We start from the raw sequence: 15,369 nt of genomic DNA on the forward strand, positions 1-15,369 counted from the left end.
CATGTGGACTGAGAACTACCAGAAGTACAGGCAGGATTTCGAAGAGGAACTAGAGATCAAATTGTCAACATATGCTGGATCATGGAGAAAGCTAGGGAGTTGCAGAAAAACATCTACTTCTGCTTCATTGACTATGCTAAAGCCTTTGATTGTGTGGATCACAACAAATTGTGGCAAGTTCTTAAAGAGATGGGAGTACCTGACCATTTTATTTGTCTCTTGAGAAACCTGTATGCGGGTCAAGAAGCAACCGTGAGAACTGGACACAGAACCACTGATTGGTTCAAAATTGAGAAAGGAGTTCGGCAAGGCTGTATACTGTCACCCTGCCTATTCAACTTATATGCAGAGCACATCATGAGAAACGCGGGGCTAGATGAATCACCAGTTGGAATTAAGATTTCTGGGAGAAATATCAACACCCTCAGACATGCAGATGATACCACTCTCATGGCAGAAAGTGAAGAGGAACTAAAGAGCCTCTTGATGCGGGTGAAGGAGGAGAGTGCAAATGTTGGCTTGAAACTCAACATTAAGAAAACTAAGATCATGGCATCCAGTCCTATCACTTCCTGGCAAATAGATGTGGAAGAAATGGAGGTAGTGACAGATTTTATTTTCCTGGGCTCCAGGATCACTGCAGATGGGGACTGCAGCCAAGAAATTAAAAGACGCTCCTTGGGAGGAAAGCTATGGCAAATCTAGACAACATACTAAAAAGCAGAGACATCACCCTGCTGACAAAAGTGAGTATAGTCAAGACTATGGTTTTCCCAGTTGCAATGTATGGCTGTGAAAGCTGGACCATAAGGAAGGCTGAGCGCCAAAGGATTGAGGCCTTTGAATTGTGGTGCTGGAGGAGACTCCTGCGAGTCCCTTGGACTGCAAGGCGATCAAACCGATCAGTGCTAGAAGAGATCAACCCTGACTGCTCTTTAGAAGGCCAGATACTGAAGATGAAACTCAAATACTTTGGCCACCTAATGAGAAGGAAGGACTCCGTGGAGAAGAGCCTAATGCTGGGAACAATAGATGGCAAGAGAAGAAGGGGATGGCAGAGGATGAGGTGGCTAGATGGAGTCACTGAAACAGTTGGTGTGAGCTTAAGATTCAGGCAGATGGAACCTTGATTTGGAGAATGGTGATGAACGTGTGTTCAGAGTGCCCTGCCTCTGGGGGTACGCCCTTGGCAGTTTCATAAGCAAAGTGTGGGGTGAAGTTAGCACGAGAGGTCAACTTTCTATCCTGTGTATGTTAACAGTGGCAAATTGTTTGTAGCTGTTGGATTCATGATCCTTTTGTAGTTGTTTGGAATAATGACATTGGTAGCATCTGCTGGAATGATTGCTTTCGTTGGGAAGGGGCACCTGCCTCATGACAATGGGAAGCAATCACTTCAAACTCTTGGGTCCTGTCTATTGTGGAACAGGAATGCAAGATCAAGTGTTATACCTTCCCTTGGACTCCAGGGTTGGTCTGGCATTCCTCACTTCTCCCTTCTATCCCTCAGGCCAGGACTCATGGTGGTCTTCAAGGCAACTGAGGGACTGGTATCTCCAGCCTTGGGGAAATGTGAATTCCTGTGTCCTTGGAAGCAATTTAGGGTGTTTTGCATTCCTATAGCTATCAAGCCTCCAGTGGCCTTGGCACCTGGTTTTCCTTGAGGTGCCACCTGGCTGAGACAGACTAGTTTTCCTGCCCAGGGTTAACCCTTCTGTTCCCAAAAGGCCTTTAACCAGTTCTCCTTTACATTAAATACCAGCCCCTCCACTTCTGAATCAGGATCCAAGTCAGCACTTTCTGAAAGGCTGTATTATAGATGAAAGAGTGGGTGCAATCCTTACAGATGCTACCACAGAGAAGGGCCACTTTCCCAGTTGCTATGAGATGAAAGTCTATAGATTGAGGTACCACAAGTAAGGCCTCCTTCATTGATCTTAATGATTGCAAAAAGTCAGGTAACTTGGTCCTATGTTCTTAATGCTTACATTTGGTTCAGTAGGCAGCCAGAGCAGTTGCTTAAACACTGGTATAATGTGAATGGGCAAACATTGTACTCAGCATCCTAGCTGTTGCAGTCTGAGCCAACTGCACCTTCCAGACCAAGTGTAGATAATATAATCTAAATGTGAAGTTACCAGTGCTTGGACTACAATGGTTATGTTATCCGTGTGCCGGAAAGGGTTTCAGTGACGCACCAACTTGCATTGGTAGTAGGCACTCCTCATCAAGAAATCACTTGGGCATCTGATGAGTCTAGGGGCACATTCAAACTATATACCTTGAAGTCTGGTAACAGTTAAACACAGGTGGATCTTAGGGTCTTTGTCCTGGGAGTTACTTCCTAACCATTAACATCCTGTTTTTTAGTTAGCCCAGTGAATTGTGGGGGTTATATTTTTCCCTAAAGGTGGCAGTTAAGAACTGAAAACTTTCCAAGGACAAACCCTTACCAATGCACCATTAAGGAAGGCATTTGCCAGCTTATACTTTCAAAGCATGCCTTCAGTATAACTTGTGGAGAGTTTCTATAAGACATTGCCTTTGTTCTTGTAGCCAGGGACTAGTGGAGGACCTAAACCATTATTCCCTATATTGTCCTTTTTATGACATCATAAGGGAGAGGATGTTGGTAAGATTATTGATAACTTCTAAGGTTAAGAAGTGGAATATATATTCTGTGGCAGAAGTATTTCCCTATGTTAGTCATTAGGAAACAATTTTTACCATATTATCTTTTAGAATTAGAAATAATATTTTATCTACTAACCCAGTTACACATGTGACAAATAACATTTTAGGCTGTATTTTCCATATTTCATGGGGCTATACTTGTATTTGTAGATTATTTATAGATTAATTATATTTGTATTTATAGATTAATTATATTTGTATTTATAGATTAATTATATTTTGTATTTATGTTTGGATCTTGATGTCTGTTTTGACTTGTTACAATAAGAAATCTACATACCTGTTATTTCTGAGGGAATGCAGCCCTACCTAGAACAGACAACCTCCGCCATTCCCCTACCTGGGAACAACCCACCCATAGGGTTCCCATCTTGTTAGGGTTCAATTGATGACTTGTCATTCCATTACTGCAGTCAAGCACCTGCTCAGAATATGTACAGCCTCTCCTGATCCAGATGTTACTGCTAATGACTACTCTCAGTTGCCTTATACAGATATTAAATAGCATATAGATAAAAGAAATTTAGAGGGCTTTATATACATACTAGAGTTACAAAAGAATGGAAATATAACTAAAACTTTATCTACTTAGGGGTCGGAAATGTTATGATATATCAATTTGCTTTTATTTTATAGGTGGGTTGTGGTGCAATAGGCTGTGAGATGTTAAAAAATTTTGCACTCCTTGGTGTTGGTACTGGTCAAGAAAGGAGTATGGTAGGATTTTTTTTTAAATTGCATACTAATATCAGTTCCTTTTACTATGTTTGCATATGTGTTTTATCATGATCCTTATAAAAGCGAGTAAGCTACAGCTTGATTGAAATGGAACTTGGATGGGAAACTCCAGCCCCTAGTTTTCTTCACATAATGGAGGGTGGTTTGGTGGAACTGTATTTGTATTCTATCAACTTCCAACTCCATGTGAAGATTCACATTTTGAACACTTCTAAGATGTTAGAGACTGTATATTTGCTCCATTTCAGATTTCTTGATGAAGTTGAATTATGCTAACAATGTTGCTATCTTTCACTTCGTCCTTAAATTCGTGAAGTAAAAAGTAGGGTTAAATTCATGCCACTGCAGATTCTCATTAGTTGGATAAAGCTATGACTTCTTAAATCTGATTCCAAATGGGAAAGACTGCTCAAGATCAGATGATGTGCACAGTGGAAGACTGAGGGATGTAATACACAATACTCTGGGAAGGCTCTATATTAACTCTAAGGGTGAGTTTGCACAACATGACAACTCAACTTAGAAATATGCTGCACAATGTGGATTGCTCATAAAGAACCCACAGTGTGCCTGACAGATGACAGGACCTACTATCAGTTGTTCTTTCTCTCTTTCCTCCCTTTTTCTCCAGATGGTATTCCAGGGTTCTACTCTGATCATGAACCTGTTTTTCCTGCTTCTTTTCTCTGAGCCCTGTGCTGCCACCAGAAACAGCTGTCCTATGATCATTTGAGCAGAGAACCAAGCAACATTTTGGAGCAACAATCACTAGCTTATTATCCTTCTTCAGAAAAATAGGGGGCGGCCCAAATATCTGCAATTGCATTTGTATTTTTACAATACACATCCCTGGCTGCCTTGATGGGTCATTCTCCTGGTAAGTGCACCAGACAGCATCCATGGACATTGACAGAACAAGAATGCATAAATATTGCTGTGTTCACTCTTGGCAGCTGTCAACTGGTGAGCTGCTCAATGAAAGGTAAAGTAACAAAGAGGTTTTTTCCCTTATGCAGGGTGGGTGATCAGTATCTCTTGTTTTTCAGTGTAATCCTCTAGGTTTTTTTTAACGTTGCCCTGACCTCAATCTGTCCTACACTTCCCCAGTCTTTGGAAAGTAGAGAGCTGCACTGAACCCCCATTTTTGCAAGCATGCAGCATTCATGGCTGTTTATTTTACCATCTGAAAAAGGTTCATATTTGCTAGATAGGTTGGAAAAAAAAACCCTTTTCCTCTGGCAGTTGCTAAAAGAATGTTCCCAAAAAAATGGGTAGGATGTAAATAACTTTTTCTGAAGTACATAGAGGCTCAGGGAAGTACACAAAAAATGGGGTGGGAGGCTGAGAACATCTTTGAAAAAGGGAGATGTACTCACCACATTCATTTTGGGAAAAATGCCTTTGCTGCTTTGCTTTTCAATCAACAGCTGTCAAGTGTGCACACAACAATCTACATGCAAGCTTACTTGGTCAGTGTCCATGGATGTTGCCTACTGCACTTTGACTGAATACACTTACCGGATTATTGGTCAGGTAATGCTTCACATTTTTGGTAGCCAAAAGGAGGACCAGGGGAAAAAGTGAACAAAATTGCATATATTTGGGTTGCCTGCACCTGCCCCCTCCAAAACAAACAAACAAACAAACAAAAAACCACCACCACCACCAGGGAGTTGCTTCTCTCGTTGTGTAGATCACTCCCTCCTTCCCATGTTCAGTGTGCCATGTTTGGATGGCATGGCAATCCACTGTTGGTTCAATAACCCTTAGAACATGCTATGGGCTGTCTGGGTGGCTTGTTGCTGTGTCATCCTTTTAGAATCTAGTCTAAATGATATGTGTGAATGGCCAGAGTGAGGATTTTGAGGGCTAATTCTAACTGCAAAAACTATGCTAGTTTTGTTAATTTTAACTGTGGCTTATAATTTATAATTTCATCTATTTGACCAACCTATTATAGGTTACAATTACAGATCCTGACTTAATAGAAAAATCAAACTTAAATAGGCAGTTTCTCTTCCGGCCACGTCACATACAGGTAAGTTGGACCAATAATAGCAAAATAATTCATAGGTTTTTCAGAAAATGGCAAAAGTGAGGGTAGAATGGACTCTTTAAGACAAAGATGGGGAAAATTATGGCCATTCAGACTTTGGATTCCAATTCCTATCAGTGCCAGCAGCATGATCAGTAGTGATGAAAGTTGTAGTTCTTCTTTTAAGTGTAGCTGGAAGATTGAATCACTGTATAATTAAACTTAGGGTAAATGCTTTAATGTTATTGTTGAAGTGATATACCTATAGCTCAGTGGTAGAGCATATTCCAAGAATGCAAAAATTCCAGAATTAATCATTTGCTTCTTAAGTTTAAATTATCATGAGTAGCATTGTTATGAAAAACCATTGCCTGAAGCTTTGGAGAACCATGACAAACTTGTGTTCTGTTTGTATATAATAAAATATAAAAACCACAAACATTTGCTTTAAGGTATCCAACTACTATAGTAACATAGAAAGAGAAACACAGAAACATAGAAACAGAGTGAGTCAGAAGGGACCTCACGGGCCATCTAGTCTGAGCCCCCTGCTCCATCCACCTCCACTCATGACATGCCTACCATGTGCATCTCCAGCCTATCCTTGAACACCCTCACTGATGGGGCCTCAACCACCTCCCATGGAAGTCCATTCCATACCATGAGGGTCCAAACCATCCGGAAGTACTTCTTGGCATCCAAATTGAATCTTGGTTCCCTCAGCTTTGCTCCATTGGAATGCAAAGTCATTCTGAGATTGTACAGAAAGGGAGACAAAGATGACATGAAAAGAATATGAGAATGGAATAGGGGAAGGGGGAAGCTCATTCCCAAGCACTTTTAGCTAAGATCCCACCTGCCCCCTGGAGTATGTAGCTGCTGACCATTTTTCCCAACATGAAATGTAAGCCTTAACCCTAAAAGGTTGCTCAGTCCTTTAAAATGGGTAGAAGTTACTAACATTTCCTCACTGTCACCCTCAATATTACAAACCAGGACCTCTTCCACAGATAATTCATATCGCACACAGCTGCCAACTTGATGCAGTTGGCGCTAGTCCAAGAAATCTAAGGCATAATGAGCATTTAAGGATGGAATGTTATGGGTTGTGTGCTTACAAGATGCAAGACTCCAAACTTAGAAACATAGAAACGAAGCGAGTCAGAAGGGGCCTCCGAGGCCATCTAGTTTGACCCCTGGATCCAGCCGGCTCTGCTCATGACATGCCTACCATGTGCATATCCAGCCTATCCTTGACCACCCTCACTGATGGGGTTTCAGCCACCTCCCATGGAAGCCCATTCCATACCCTGGGGGCCCTAACAGTCAGGAAGTACCTCCTGTAATCAAATTGAATCTTGGTTCCCTCAGCTTTGCTCCATTGGAATGCATCCTGCGCCCTTCCACAGGGGAAAACAGGTCCCTACCCACCTCCATGTGACACCCCCTCATGTACCTATATGTAGCCAACCGATCCCCTTAGAGTCTCCTTTTCTCCAGTCTGAAAAGATCCAGTTCCCTCAGTCAAGGGTGGTGTTCACCCTCTTGACTACCATGTCACACTGCTGACTCATGTCTAGCCTGCAGCTGACCAGTACCCTGAGATCCCTTTCACAAGTGCTGCTCCTCAGCCACTTGTCTCTAGCTTGTACTTATGACAACCATTCCTATGCCGCAGTTGCAAGACCTTGCACTTATCTCCTGCTGACTTCCATAGTCTGTCCAGAGTACCTGCTCCTCAGTTGTGGCCACCGCCCCCATTTTAGTATTGTCTGTGGATTTGATCAGCAGACTAGTCACCCCTTCTTCCAGGTCATTGATGAAAAGATTGAACAGGATTGGTCCCAGGACAGAGCCCTGGGGGACTCTGCTCATCCCTGGCTGCCATCCTGATGACTCCCCACTAATAGTTACTCGCTGTTTTTAGTCCATCAACCATGCCCGAATCCATTGGACAGTTCATTGGTCTATCCCAAAACTACCCAATTTCTCAACCAGGATATCATGGGGTGTTTTGTTGAAGGCCTTGCTGAAATCTAAATAAACCAAATCCACCATGTCTCCTCTGTCTAGCCACTTCAATACCTTATCATAAAATTTGGCAAGGTTCATCTGAAATAACATGAAACAATAAAATAACATAAAATATGAAAATGGAAAGAGAGGGCTAAAACAATAACAGCAGTACTAAATCAGAAATAACAAACCTAAGAATCCAGTTTAGTTCATGAACTGCCTAGACCAAAGTCTTTCCAGAACAACAAATTTATTCTGCAAATCAAATGGGTGTGTAAAGTAAATATGTACAAAAGCACTACAAAATAAGTGATTAATTAGAAATGCTTCAGAAAAAACTGCAAATAATACATATAGTAAAAATACAAACAACACTTGCAATAAAGCTTAAATCAGAAAACCAAGGTTGCAAATATGGGGAAGACAAGCTTTTATTTAGAGGGAACTTCTTGCCATGGGAAAATGTTTTGTCACTGATGAACACAGACAGCTGACTTATCTAATATTAATTGTGGGGAACACTTTCCCACATATTAGAATTCATGGCATAAAAAATATAGCAGCTTGTGTTCATCAATACAGGCAGCCAAGCAAAATGGTGATAGAATGCCTCAGTGTTTAGGGTGTTAGTGGGCTATAGAATTGGATATCATCAGCAATTGGTGACCAATTGGTGACCAATTATGATCCATATCTCAACTGCTTTTTTTACAGCTCCATTTAGATGTTAAATTCTTAAATAGTATTGATTTCTACAGAATCTCATAAGGGAAAAATGCAGGGGAAAGTGGCTGTAGAGATAATCAGGAGCCTTCCAATACCTCCTCAGAAAATCATCCTGTCAGATGATCCAGAATGCTACCCTTGTTAATGATACTGAACAACACAGAACGAACAGGAAAGCATTCCTCTTACAAGGCACTGTATGGGTTCAAGTATACAGTGACAAGGCACTGTCAAATGCCCAATAGCTGAAGCTCTCTGGGTGTTTTACAGCACTTCAATACACTTTCAGTAGTCTTTCATAAGAATTACCCTTATATCTTACTTTATTGTAAATTGTATTTAGCCTTGGTGAGGCCAAGGCTGGCCTCAATTTGCTTCCACATAACATTTTTTCAAAACTTGGCGCCATCGTTATTTGTTTTTTGGTGCCAGGCTAAGACCTTTTTATTCCAACAATATTTTAATAACTTTTAATATTAGCTATATATGTTTTAATATGCAGCCAGGGTGGATCTGGAATTTATTTGCATTATGTTTTATATTATTATTATTTATTTATGTAAGCCGTCCTGAGGACGGCATATAAATATTCTAAATAAATAAATGGCAACAGATCCCTCTTGATCTTTATTCAGTATGAGCTAGGTTTATATGATTGATTTCTGATCTTCCAGACAATGAAATATTTTATTTTAAGAAGTGTTTGCCTCAGATTCTAACTAGAACTTGATTAATTTTTGCTATACAAGTGTATTAAAAAAGCCCTTGCAGCAGAAAACTATATGTTTGGTAGAAGAGGAGTTGTAGTGGAAGAGGAGACAGGCTAGGCAAAACAGAGACAGGCCTGCACTGGCAGAGCCGATAGTCTTTTGTTTTTCCAAGAGACAATTGAAAGGAGGTTCCAGATTAGCTGGTTGCTGATGGCTGACTAACTGAAGGGGAGTGGCCTGATCAGCTAGCAGCAGTTGTGTGGGTGGGGTGATTCATTCTGGTTCCTGACTCCGAGCAGAGCAGAGCAAGCTGCCCCAATTCGTCCAGGGACTCTGGGATACAAGCAGCCAGGCTCCTAGGAAGTGAAGCTAACCTTTAGTGAATACATTCAAAAGCACCAGTTGTCACAACAGACCACCCAAGGACAGAATCACTAAGGTTGCACAAACAATGGACCAAGGAGACTCCACAGTGGTGGTGGCCTGCAAAAACGGCAACAGCTGCATACTAGTAGCTCTGATACAAGAAAAGGTGAGAGCACTGGAGCAGTGAGTGTCCATCCTCCGGATAATAAAAGAAAATGAAGGGTTTTTAGACAGAGCAGAGGAGCTGCAACAGCTAAGTGTAGCCCAGAAGCAAGAAGAGCATCAGCAAGCTGAGGCAGCAGAAGAGAACCCCGAGGGAAGGGAAGGTGAGGAAACTCTCTGGAACAGGGCGACAGACGCAAAAGACCAAGAAAACACTGTGCACCAGTGGAAGCAGTGGAAGTCTCGAACCGCTTCAAGTTACTTGAAGAAGGGACATGTGAGAAACCCACTGTGAAAGAAGTACATGACATACTGTGTAACTCTTAAAAAGAGACAAAAAGCCAATCAAGCAAGGAAAAGGATACCAAAGTTGGCTACACCAAAAGGAGAAGAGTGATTGTTGTGGGAGATTCCATGTTGCACAAGATGGAAAAATATGTATGTCACAGTGACCCAGAGAATCACCAAGTATGCTGCCTCCCTGGTGCCAAGGTTAAAGATACAACCAACAAGTTTACACAGCTCCTAGAATCCACTGACAAATACCCCTTCCTTCTCTTCCATGTGGGAATGAACAACAGTGCCATGAGAAGCTTCACTCAAAATCAGACTTCGAAGCTCTAGGGTGGAAAATCCAAAACACTGGGGCTCATATAGTCTTTTACTCAATCCTACCAGTACATGGAAGAGGAACTGTTAGGGAAAGAAAAATTCTTCAAGTGAATGACTGACTACAATGGTGGAGCTGTAAAGAGAGATTTGGATTCTGGGACCACAAGCTAAGCAATTGGCAAATGACGGGCTGTACCTCACAAGAACAGGAAGCAGATGTTTGGCCACTACATGAAAAACTTAATCAGGAAAGCTTTAAACTAGAAGCTATAGGGAAGGACATGTGCAGCATGGCATACCATCACCTGGCAAAGACATAATATACTTCAACAGAGAAAGACCTCAAGTAGGGCCCAGCACCAGTCTGCCAAACCACCTAGGAAGAAAATCAGGGCATAGCCAGAATGAACTTGGATATCTCTATACCAGTGCCCAGAGTATGGGAAGGAAACAACACAAACTTGAGCTCATAGTACATGAGGGCAATTACAATCTTATAGGAGTAACGGAGATTTGGTGGGATGACTCACAGGACTGGAACTCTACAACTGATGTATAGAACCTGTTCAAGAAAAATCGAAAGGACAAAAGGGGAGGTGTAGTTTCACTATACCTAAGAGCCACATTATCTGCACAGAAATACAAGATGGGGAACTTAGTGGAGGGTCATGCAGGAGGAACAATGGCACAAACTTAGAGGGTGCAACCTTCGAAAAGCAACTTGCAAGGATTTCCAAGAAGAATGATATAGCCATCATGGGAGACTTCTATTTCCCCAGTATATGCTGGGAGACAAATTCTGCCAAGCTAGGCTCCTCCAAGAGATTACGGACATGCAGCAGAAAGCAGAGAAAGGCACGAGAGAATAAGCTATCCTTGATTTAATACTAACTAACAGGCATGTCCTGGTGGGCAAAATAACAGCCATGGGAACTCTGGGGGGAAAATGACTGTGCAATACTTGAATTCTCATTTATAAAAGAGAAAAGGGGTAACTGGAACTAAACATGCATCCTGGACTTCAGAAAAGCCAACTTTAAAGAACTGAGAAAAATGATAAGCTATGTGCCATGGCAACACACCGTTAAGGGAAAAGGAGTCCAAGAGGAGGAGGAAATCTTGAAAAGGTAGATTCTCCAAGCACAACTATAAACAAGAAAGCCTTCTTTAGATACATCGAGAATAATAGACATGAGAAAGAAAAGGGTGTCCAGCTACTTCAAGTGGATGGCAGAGTGATAACAGACAAGGAAGAGGCAGAGGTGCACACTTCCTATTTCGCGCCAGTCTTCCCATAAGGAAATCTTCAATCGAGAGGAAGTACAAGCTGAAAGTGAAAGGTGGCAGCCCAAGATTGACAGACAAATGGTTAAGGAATATCTAGGTGGAATAAACACTTTCATATCTCCAGGGCCTGATGAACTCCATCCCAGAGTCATAAAAGAGCTAGTGGAGGAACTCTCGGAACCAGTGGCTATTATCTTTGACAAATCTTGAAAAACAGAAGTACCAGATGACTGGAGAAAGGCCAACATTGTCCCTATCTTCAAAATGGGAAAAAAGACGAACCTGGAAACTATAGACCAGTTAGTCTGACATCAATCCCTGGAAAAATTCTGGAGCAAATTATTAAAAAATCCATCTGCAAGGAGCTTGAAGAAAATGCAGTGCTTAATAGAAGCCAACATTTTATTTATTTCTCAAAAATAAATCCTGTCAGGCTAATTTAATCTCATATTTTGACTGGGTAACCTCCCAAATGGACAGAGGGTACACTGTGGGCATAACCTAGCAAGACTTTAGCAAAGCTTTTGACATAGTGCCACATGACATTCGGTTAGGCTATTTAGCACACACTGGACTTGATGGAAAAACTATTAGGTGGATCCAAAATTGGCCGCTAAATTGGACACAAAGAGTACTCATCAATGGCAACTTCTCAAAGTGGATGGTGGGAACTAGTGGGGTGCCACAGGGTTCAGTCCTGGGCCCAGTGCACTTCAGCATCTTTATTAATGATTTAGACGAGGAAGTACAAGGGAAGATAATCAAATTTGCAGATGATACAAAACTAGGTGGAATAGCAAACACCATAGAAGACAGGATGAAGATCCAGGGCAATCTTGATAAACTTGAACACTGGGCAGAAAGCAACAGACTGAGATTCAGTACGGAAATATGCCAAGTCCTCCATCTAGGAAAAGAAACCAAATGCATTGATAGAAGATGAGGAATACGTTGTTCAACAGAACTGAAAAAGAAAAAGATCTCAGAGTAATTGTGGGCAGTAGGCTAAACTTGATCCAACAATGCAATTCAGCCGCCAAAAGGGGAAATGCTATTTTGGGATGCATTAATAGAAGTATTACTTCCAAATCACGAGTAGTACTCATTCCTCTATACTCCTCACTAGTCAGACCTCATCTGGAATACTGTGTCCAATTCTGGGCACCAAGATTTAAGAAAGAAGCAGGAAAATTAGAAGGGGTTCAGAGGAGGGCAACAAAAATGAGGCAGGGTTGGGAATCACTGCTCTATGAGAAGAGAGTGAGAGAACTGGGCATGTTCAGCCTTCAGAAGAGAAGACTGACCAGGAATAGGGGGGCATTATATCCCTCTAAAAGGAGCTCAAAGGCTGTCACAAAGAGGAAGGTCAGGATCTCTTCTTGCAGATACCAGAGTACAGGACATGGAATAATGAATTCAAGTTGTGACAATCCTGATTCAGGCTAGTTATCAGGAAAAGCTTCCTCACTGTCACAGCAATACAACAGTGGAACCAGCTGCCTAGAGAGGTGGTGGGTTCTCCCGCACTAGAGACATTCAAAAAGAAACTGGACAGCCCTCTGAATGGGATGGTGTAACGTGATGTCCTGCACCAGCAGGGGGTTGGACCTGCTGGCCTTCATGGCCCCTTACATCTCTACTATTCTATGAGTCTATGTGTCACAGAAGGAAGATCAGAATGTAATTTGTCCTTTTAACTTCCTCACATTAAGGAGCTTCATCCATGCTCAAAATTATTTGTGTGTTTGTGTTTACTTTGTAGTTTTGTTGGTAGTTCATAATTTATTTCATGCTCACTAATGTTTCTTTCCTTAGTAATTACTAGGGCAAAGAAACATACTGGTAGATGCTACAAACAGCAGTGTATCAAGAATATTAACTAAACTTGACATATTTTTACTTTGGACAGAAGCCCAAAAGCTGTACTGCAGCAGAGGCAACACTTAGCATCAACCCTCAGATGAGAGTAGAGCCACATCTTAATAAAGTGTGCCCAGCTACTGAGAACATATACAATGATGATTTCTATACCAAGCAAGATGTAGTTGTAACTGCATTAGACAATGTGGAAGCAAGGAGATATATTGATAGGTAAGTGTTTGTTAAAAAGCAACATCTTGTGCCAAGTTGACTTTGCTCCCTGCCAGCAATTTTTGGTTTCCTACCATTAACTTTAGATTTCATTTTACATATCTATGAATGCAAACTCGACTCCAGTTCTGATCAGCCTTCAGGTAGGAGTGGTAGGGGATGTGTATCTCTTTTCACCTGCATGTCCTGATCCACCTTTGCTATCTTTGGTCCTTGTTGTTTGCATCAAGAAAGCTCCCACTGGCTCCAGTAATTGTTAAGGAAAAACGAAACTGATAATCATGATCAATGCCATATAGTCATTTGGTTACCTTTACTTCCCTGTCATTTAAAAATGTTATGTGATATTATTAACACTAAATGGCTTAGGCCATGCATGGTATTTTCTGTGATTTTTTGTTTACTCTTTTGCTTTCCTTATGTAGTCGCTGCCTAGCAAGCCTGCGACCTCTCTTAGACTCTGGAACCATGGGAACAAAAGGGCATACTGAAGTAATTGTGCCTCATCTAACAGAATCATACAATAGTCATGTAAGTTTTCCAAACACAATAGCACAGTGCGTTGTGTTGGTGACTCCTCAGTCTCCTTTAAAGTTTTTGAGTTATCAGAAGTGGTACTTTAAAGTCAACTGAGTTAGTGAGACATTTTTGTAGACATGATTTAGATTCAGAGAGCTGTTTAAGTGCATGGGCTTGGGTATATCAAGAATGACTTTCTGATTTCTAAAAACTATTGAATAGCAGGTCTCAATGCCCAATACTACCAAGAGACAGGTTAATGCTGGATTTAGGAATGGTCCAATTACACAGATCAAAATATTTTGGAAGAATTCAGTAGCACAAAAGCAATTACTATCAGGTAAAAGATGCATGGTTCTTGTGTGGATCTTTATTACAATTGAAAAACCCCTAGAATTAAAGCAAATGAGGGGCTGAGTACATATGTGATGAAGTAGGGAGCAATTTAATAGCATGAAAGAAAAGTAGCACTTTGAATAAGGAGGGTTGGTTTGATTGGGAGTGTAAGAAATTGAAGATGCACATTCAGAACGTTTACAGGTCATACAGAAAGGTAAACAGCCAGGGATCATTGTCTGAGTATTTTCTCCTTAAGAAGCAAGTACAACTGTTAGTGAATGAAAAGAAACAGAAATGCTTTGATGATCAATGGGTGTCTTTATTATAAGCTGTATCTCACAAAAATGGCAAGCAATTTTGGATAATTGTTTCAAAAGCCTCAGTCACAGAGACACATAATACTGTGGTAATTTCTGCAAACAGATGGGTACCACACTTTTTGGACCTTTTTTATGAGGCTGATAATGTGGATAGAAATCCAATAGTTTTCTCCTTTTCTGATCTTCCAGAATGGCCTCCTGTGGACACTGAAGAAATTAGGGACTTAATCTTGCAGTTAAAATTGGAGGAAGCTGCCAGGCCAGATGCTATCCCACCTGATATGTTAAAATATGACCCAAATTGGTTGTCCTCAATTCTTGCTCCCCTGTTCATGATGATAGATGGAACAGGGAAAATGCCTAAATTCTAGAATCATGATATAGTGGTTCCTATTTTTTAAAAACGCAATTATAACCAGCCATCTGATGTTTAGGCCAGTAAGTTTGCTATTGGTTGTGGGGAAAGTCTATGGGAAATATCTATTAAACTTGTCTCATGGATTAATAAAAAAATCCTTGGCCCAGAGCAAGCAGGGTTTAGACAAGGCAGATCCACAATAGACGATTATGTAATATTATCCTACCTAGCACTGACCTTGTTTAATCTCTTCAAAAATGATCTAGCATCCCATATAACTAGAGTGGAAGGACATAGTCCTAGACTTGGAATGTATAAAGTCATACTGTTGCTTAATGCAGATGATGCGGTAATTCTCAGATATTCATAGGTTTGAATTGTTTGATTAACAGCTGT

General features: G+C 41.1%; 1 protein-coding gene across 3 annotated transcripts in view; it reads left to right on the forward strand.

The window, feature by feature from the left end:
- The window catches only part of UBA6 (ubiquitin like modifier activating enzyme 6), a 125,237-nt gene that overhangs the window by 78,604 nt on the left and 31,264 nt on the right, over positions 1-15,369 (forward strand). For 2 of the 3 annotated variants that reach the window (XM_044447392.1, XM_044447393.1), the window contains exons 17-20: positions 3,331-3,411; positions 5,393-5,470; positions 13,256-13,437; positions 13,863-13,968. In XM_044447392.1, the coding sequence (XP_044303327.1) occupies positions 3,331-3,411; positions 5,393-5,470; positions 13,256-13,437; positions 13,863-13,968 (447 nt within the window). The remainder of the gene's footprint in view (positions 1-3,330; positions 3,412-5,392; positions 5,471-13,255; positions 13,438-13,862; positions 13,969-15,369) is intronic. The other variant, XM_044447394.1, reaches the window with a different exon arrangement.

Source organism: Varanus komodoensis, unplaced genomic scaffold (assembly GCF_004798865.1).
Source record: "Varanus komodoensis strain SLA01 unplaced genomic scaffold, ASM479886v1 scaffold51, whole genome shotgun sequence".
Classification (NCBI taxonomy): Eukaryota; Metazoa; Chordata; class Lepidosauria; order Squamata; family Varanidae; genus Varanus; species Varanus komodoensis.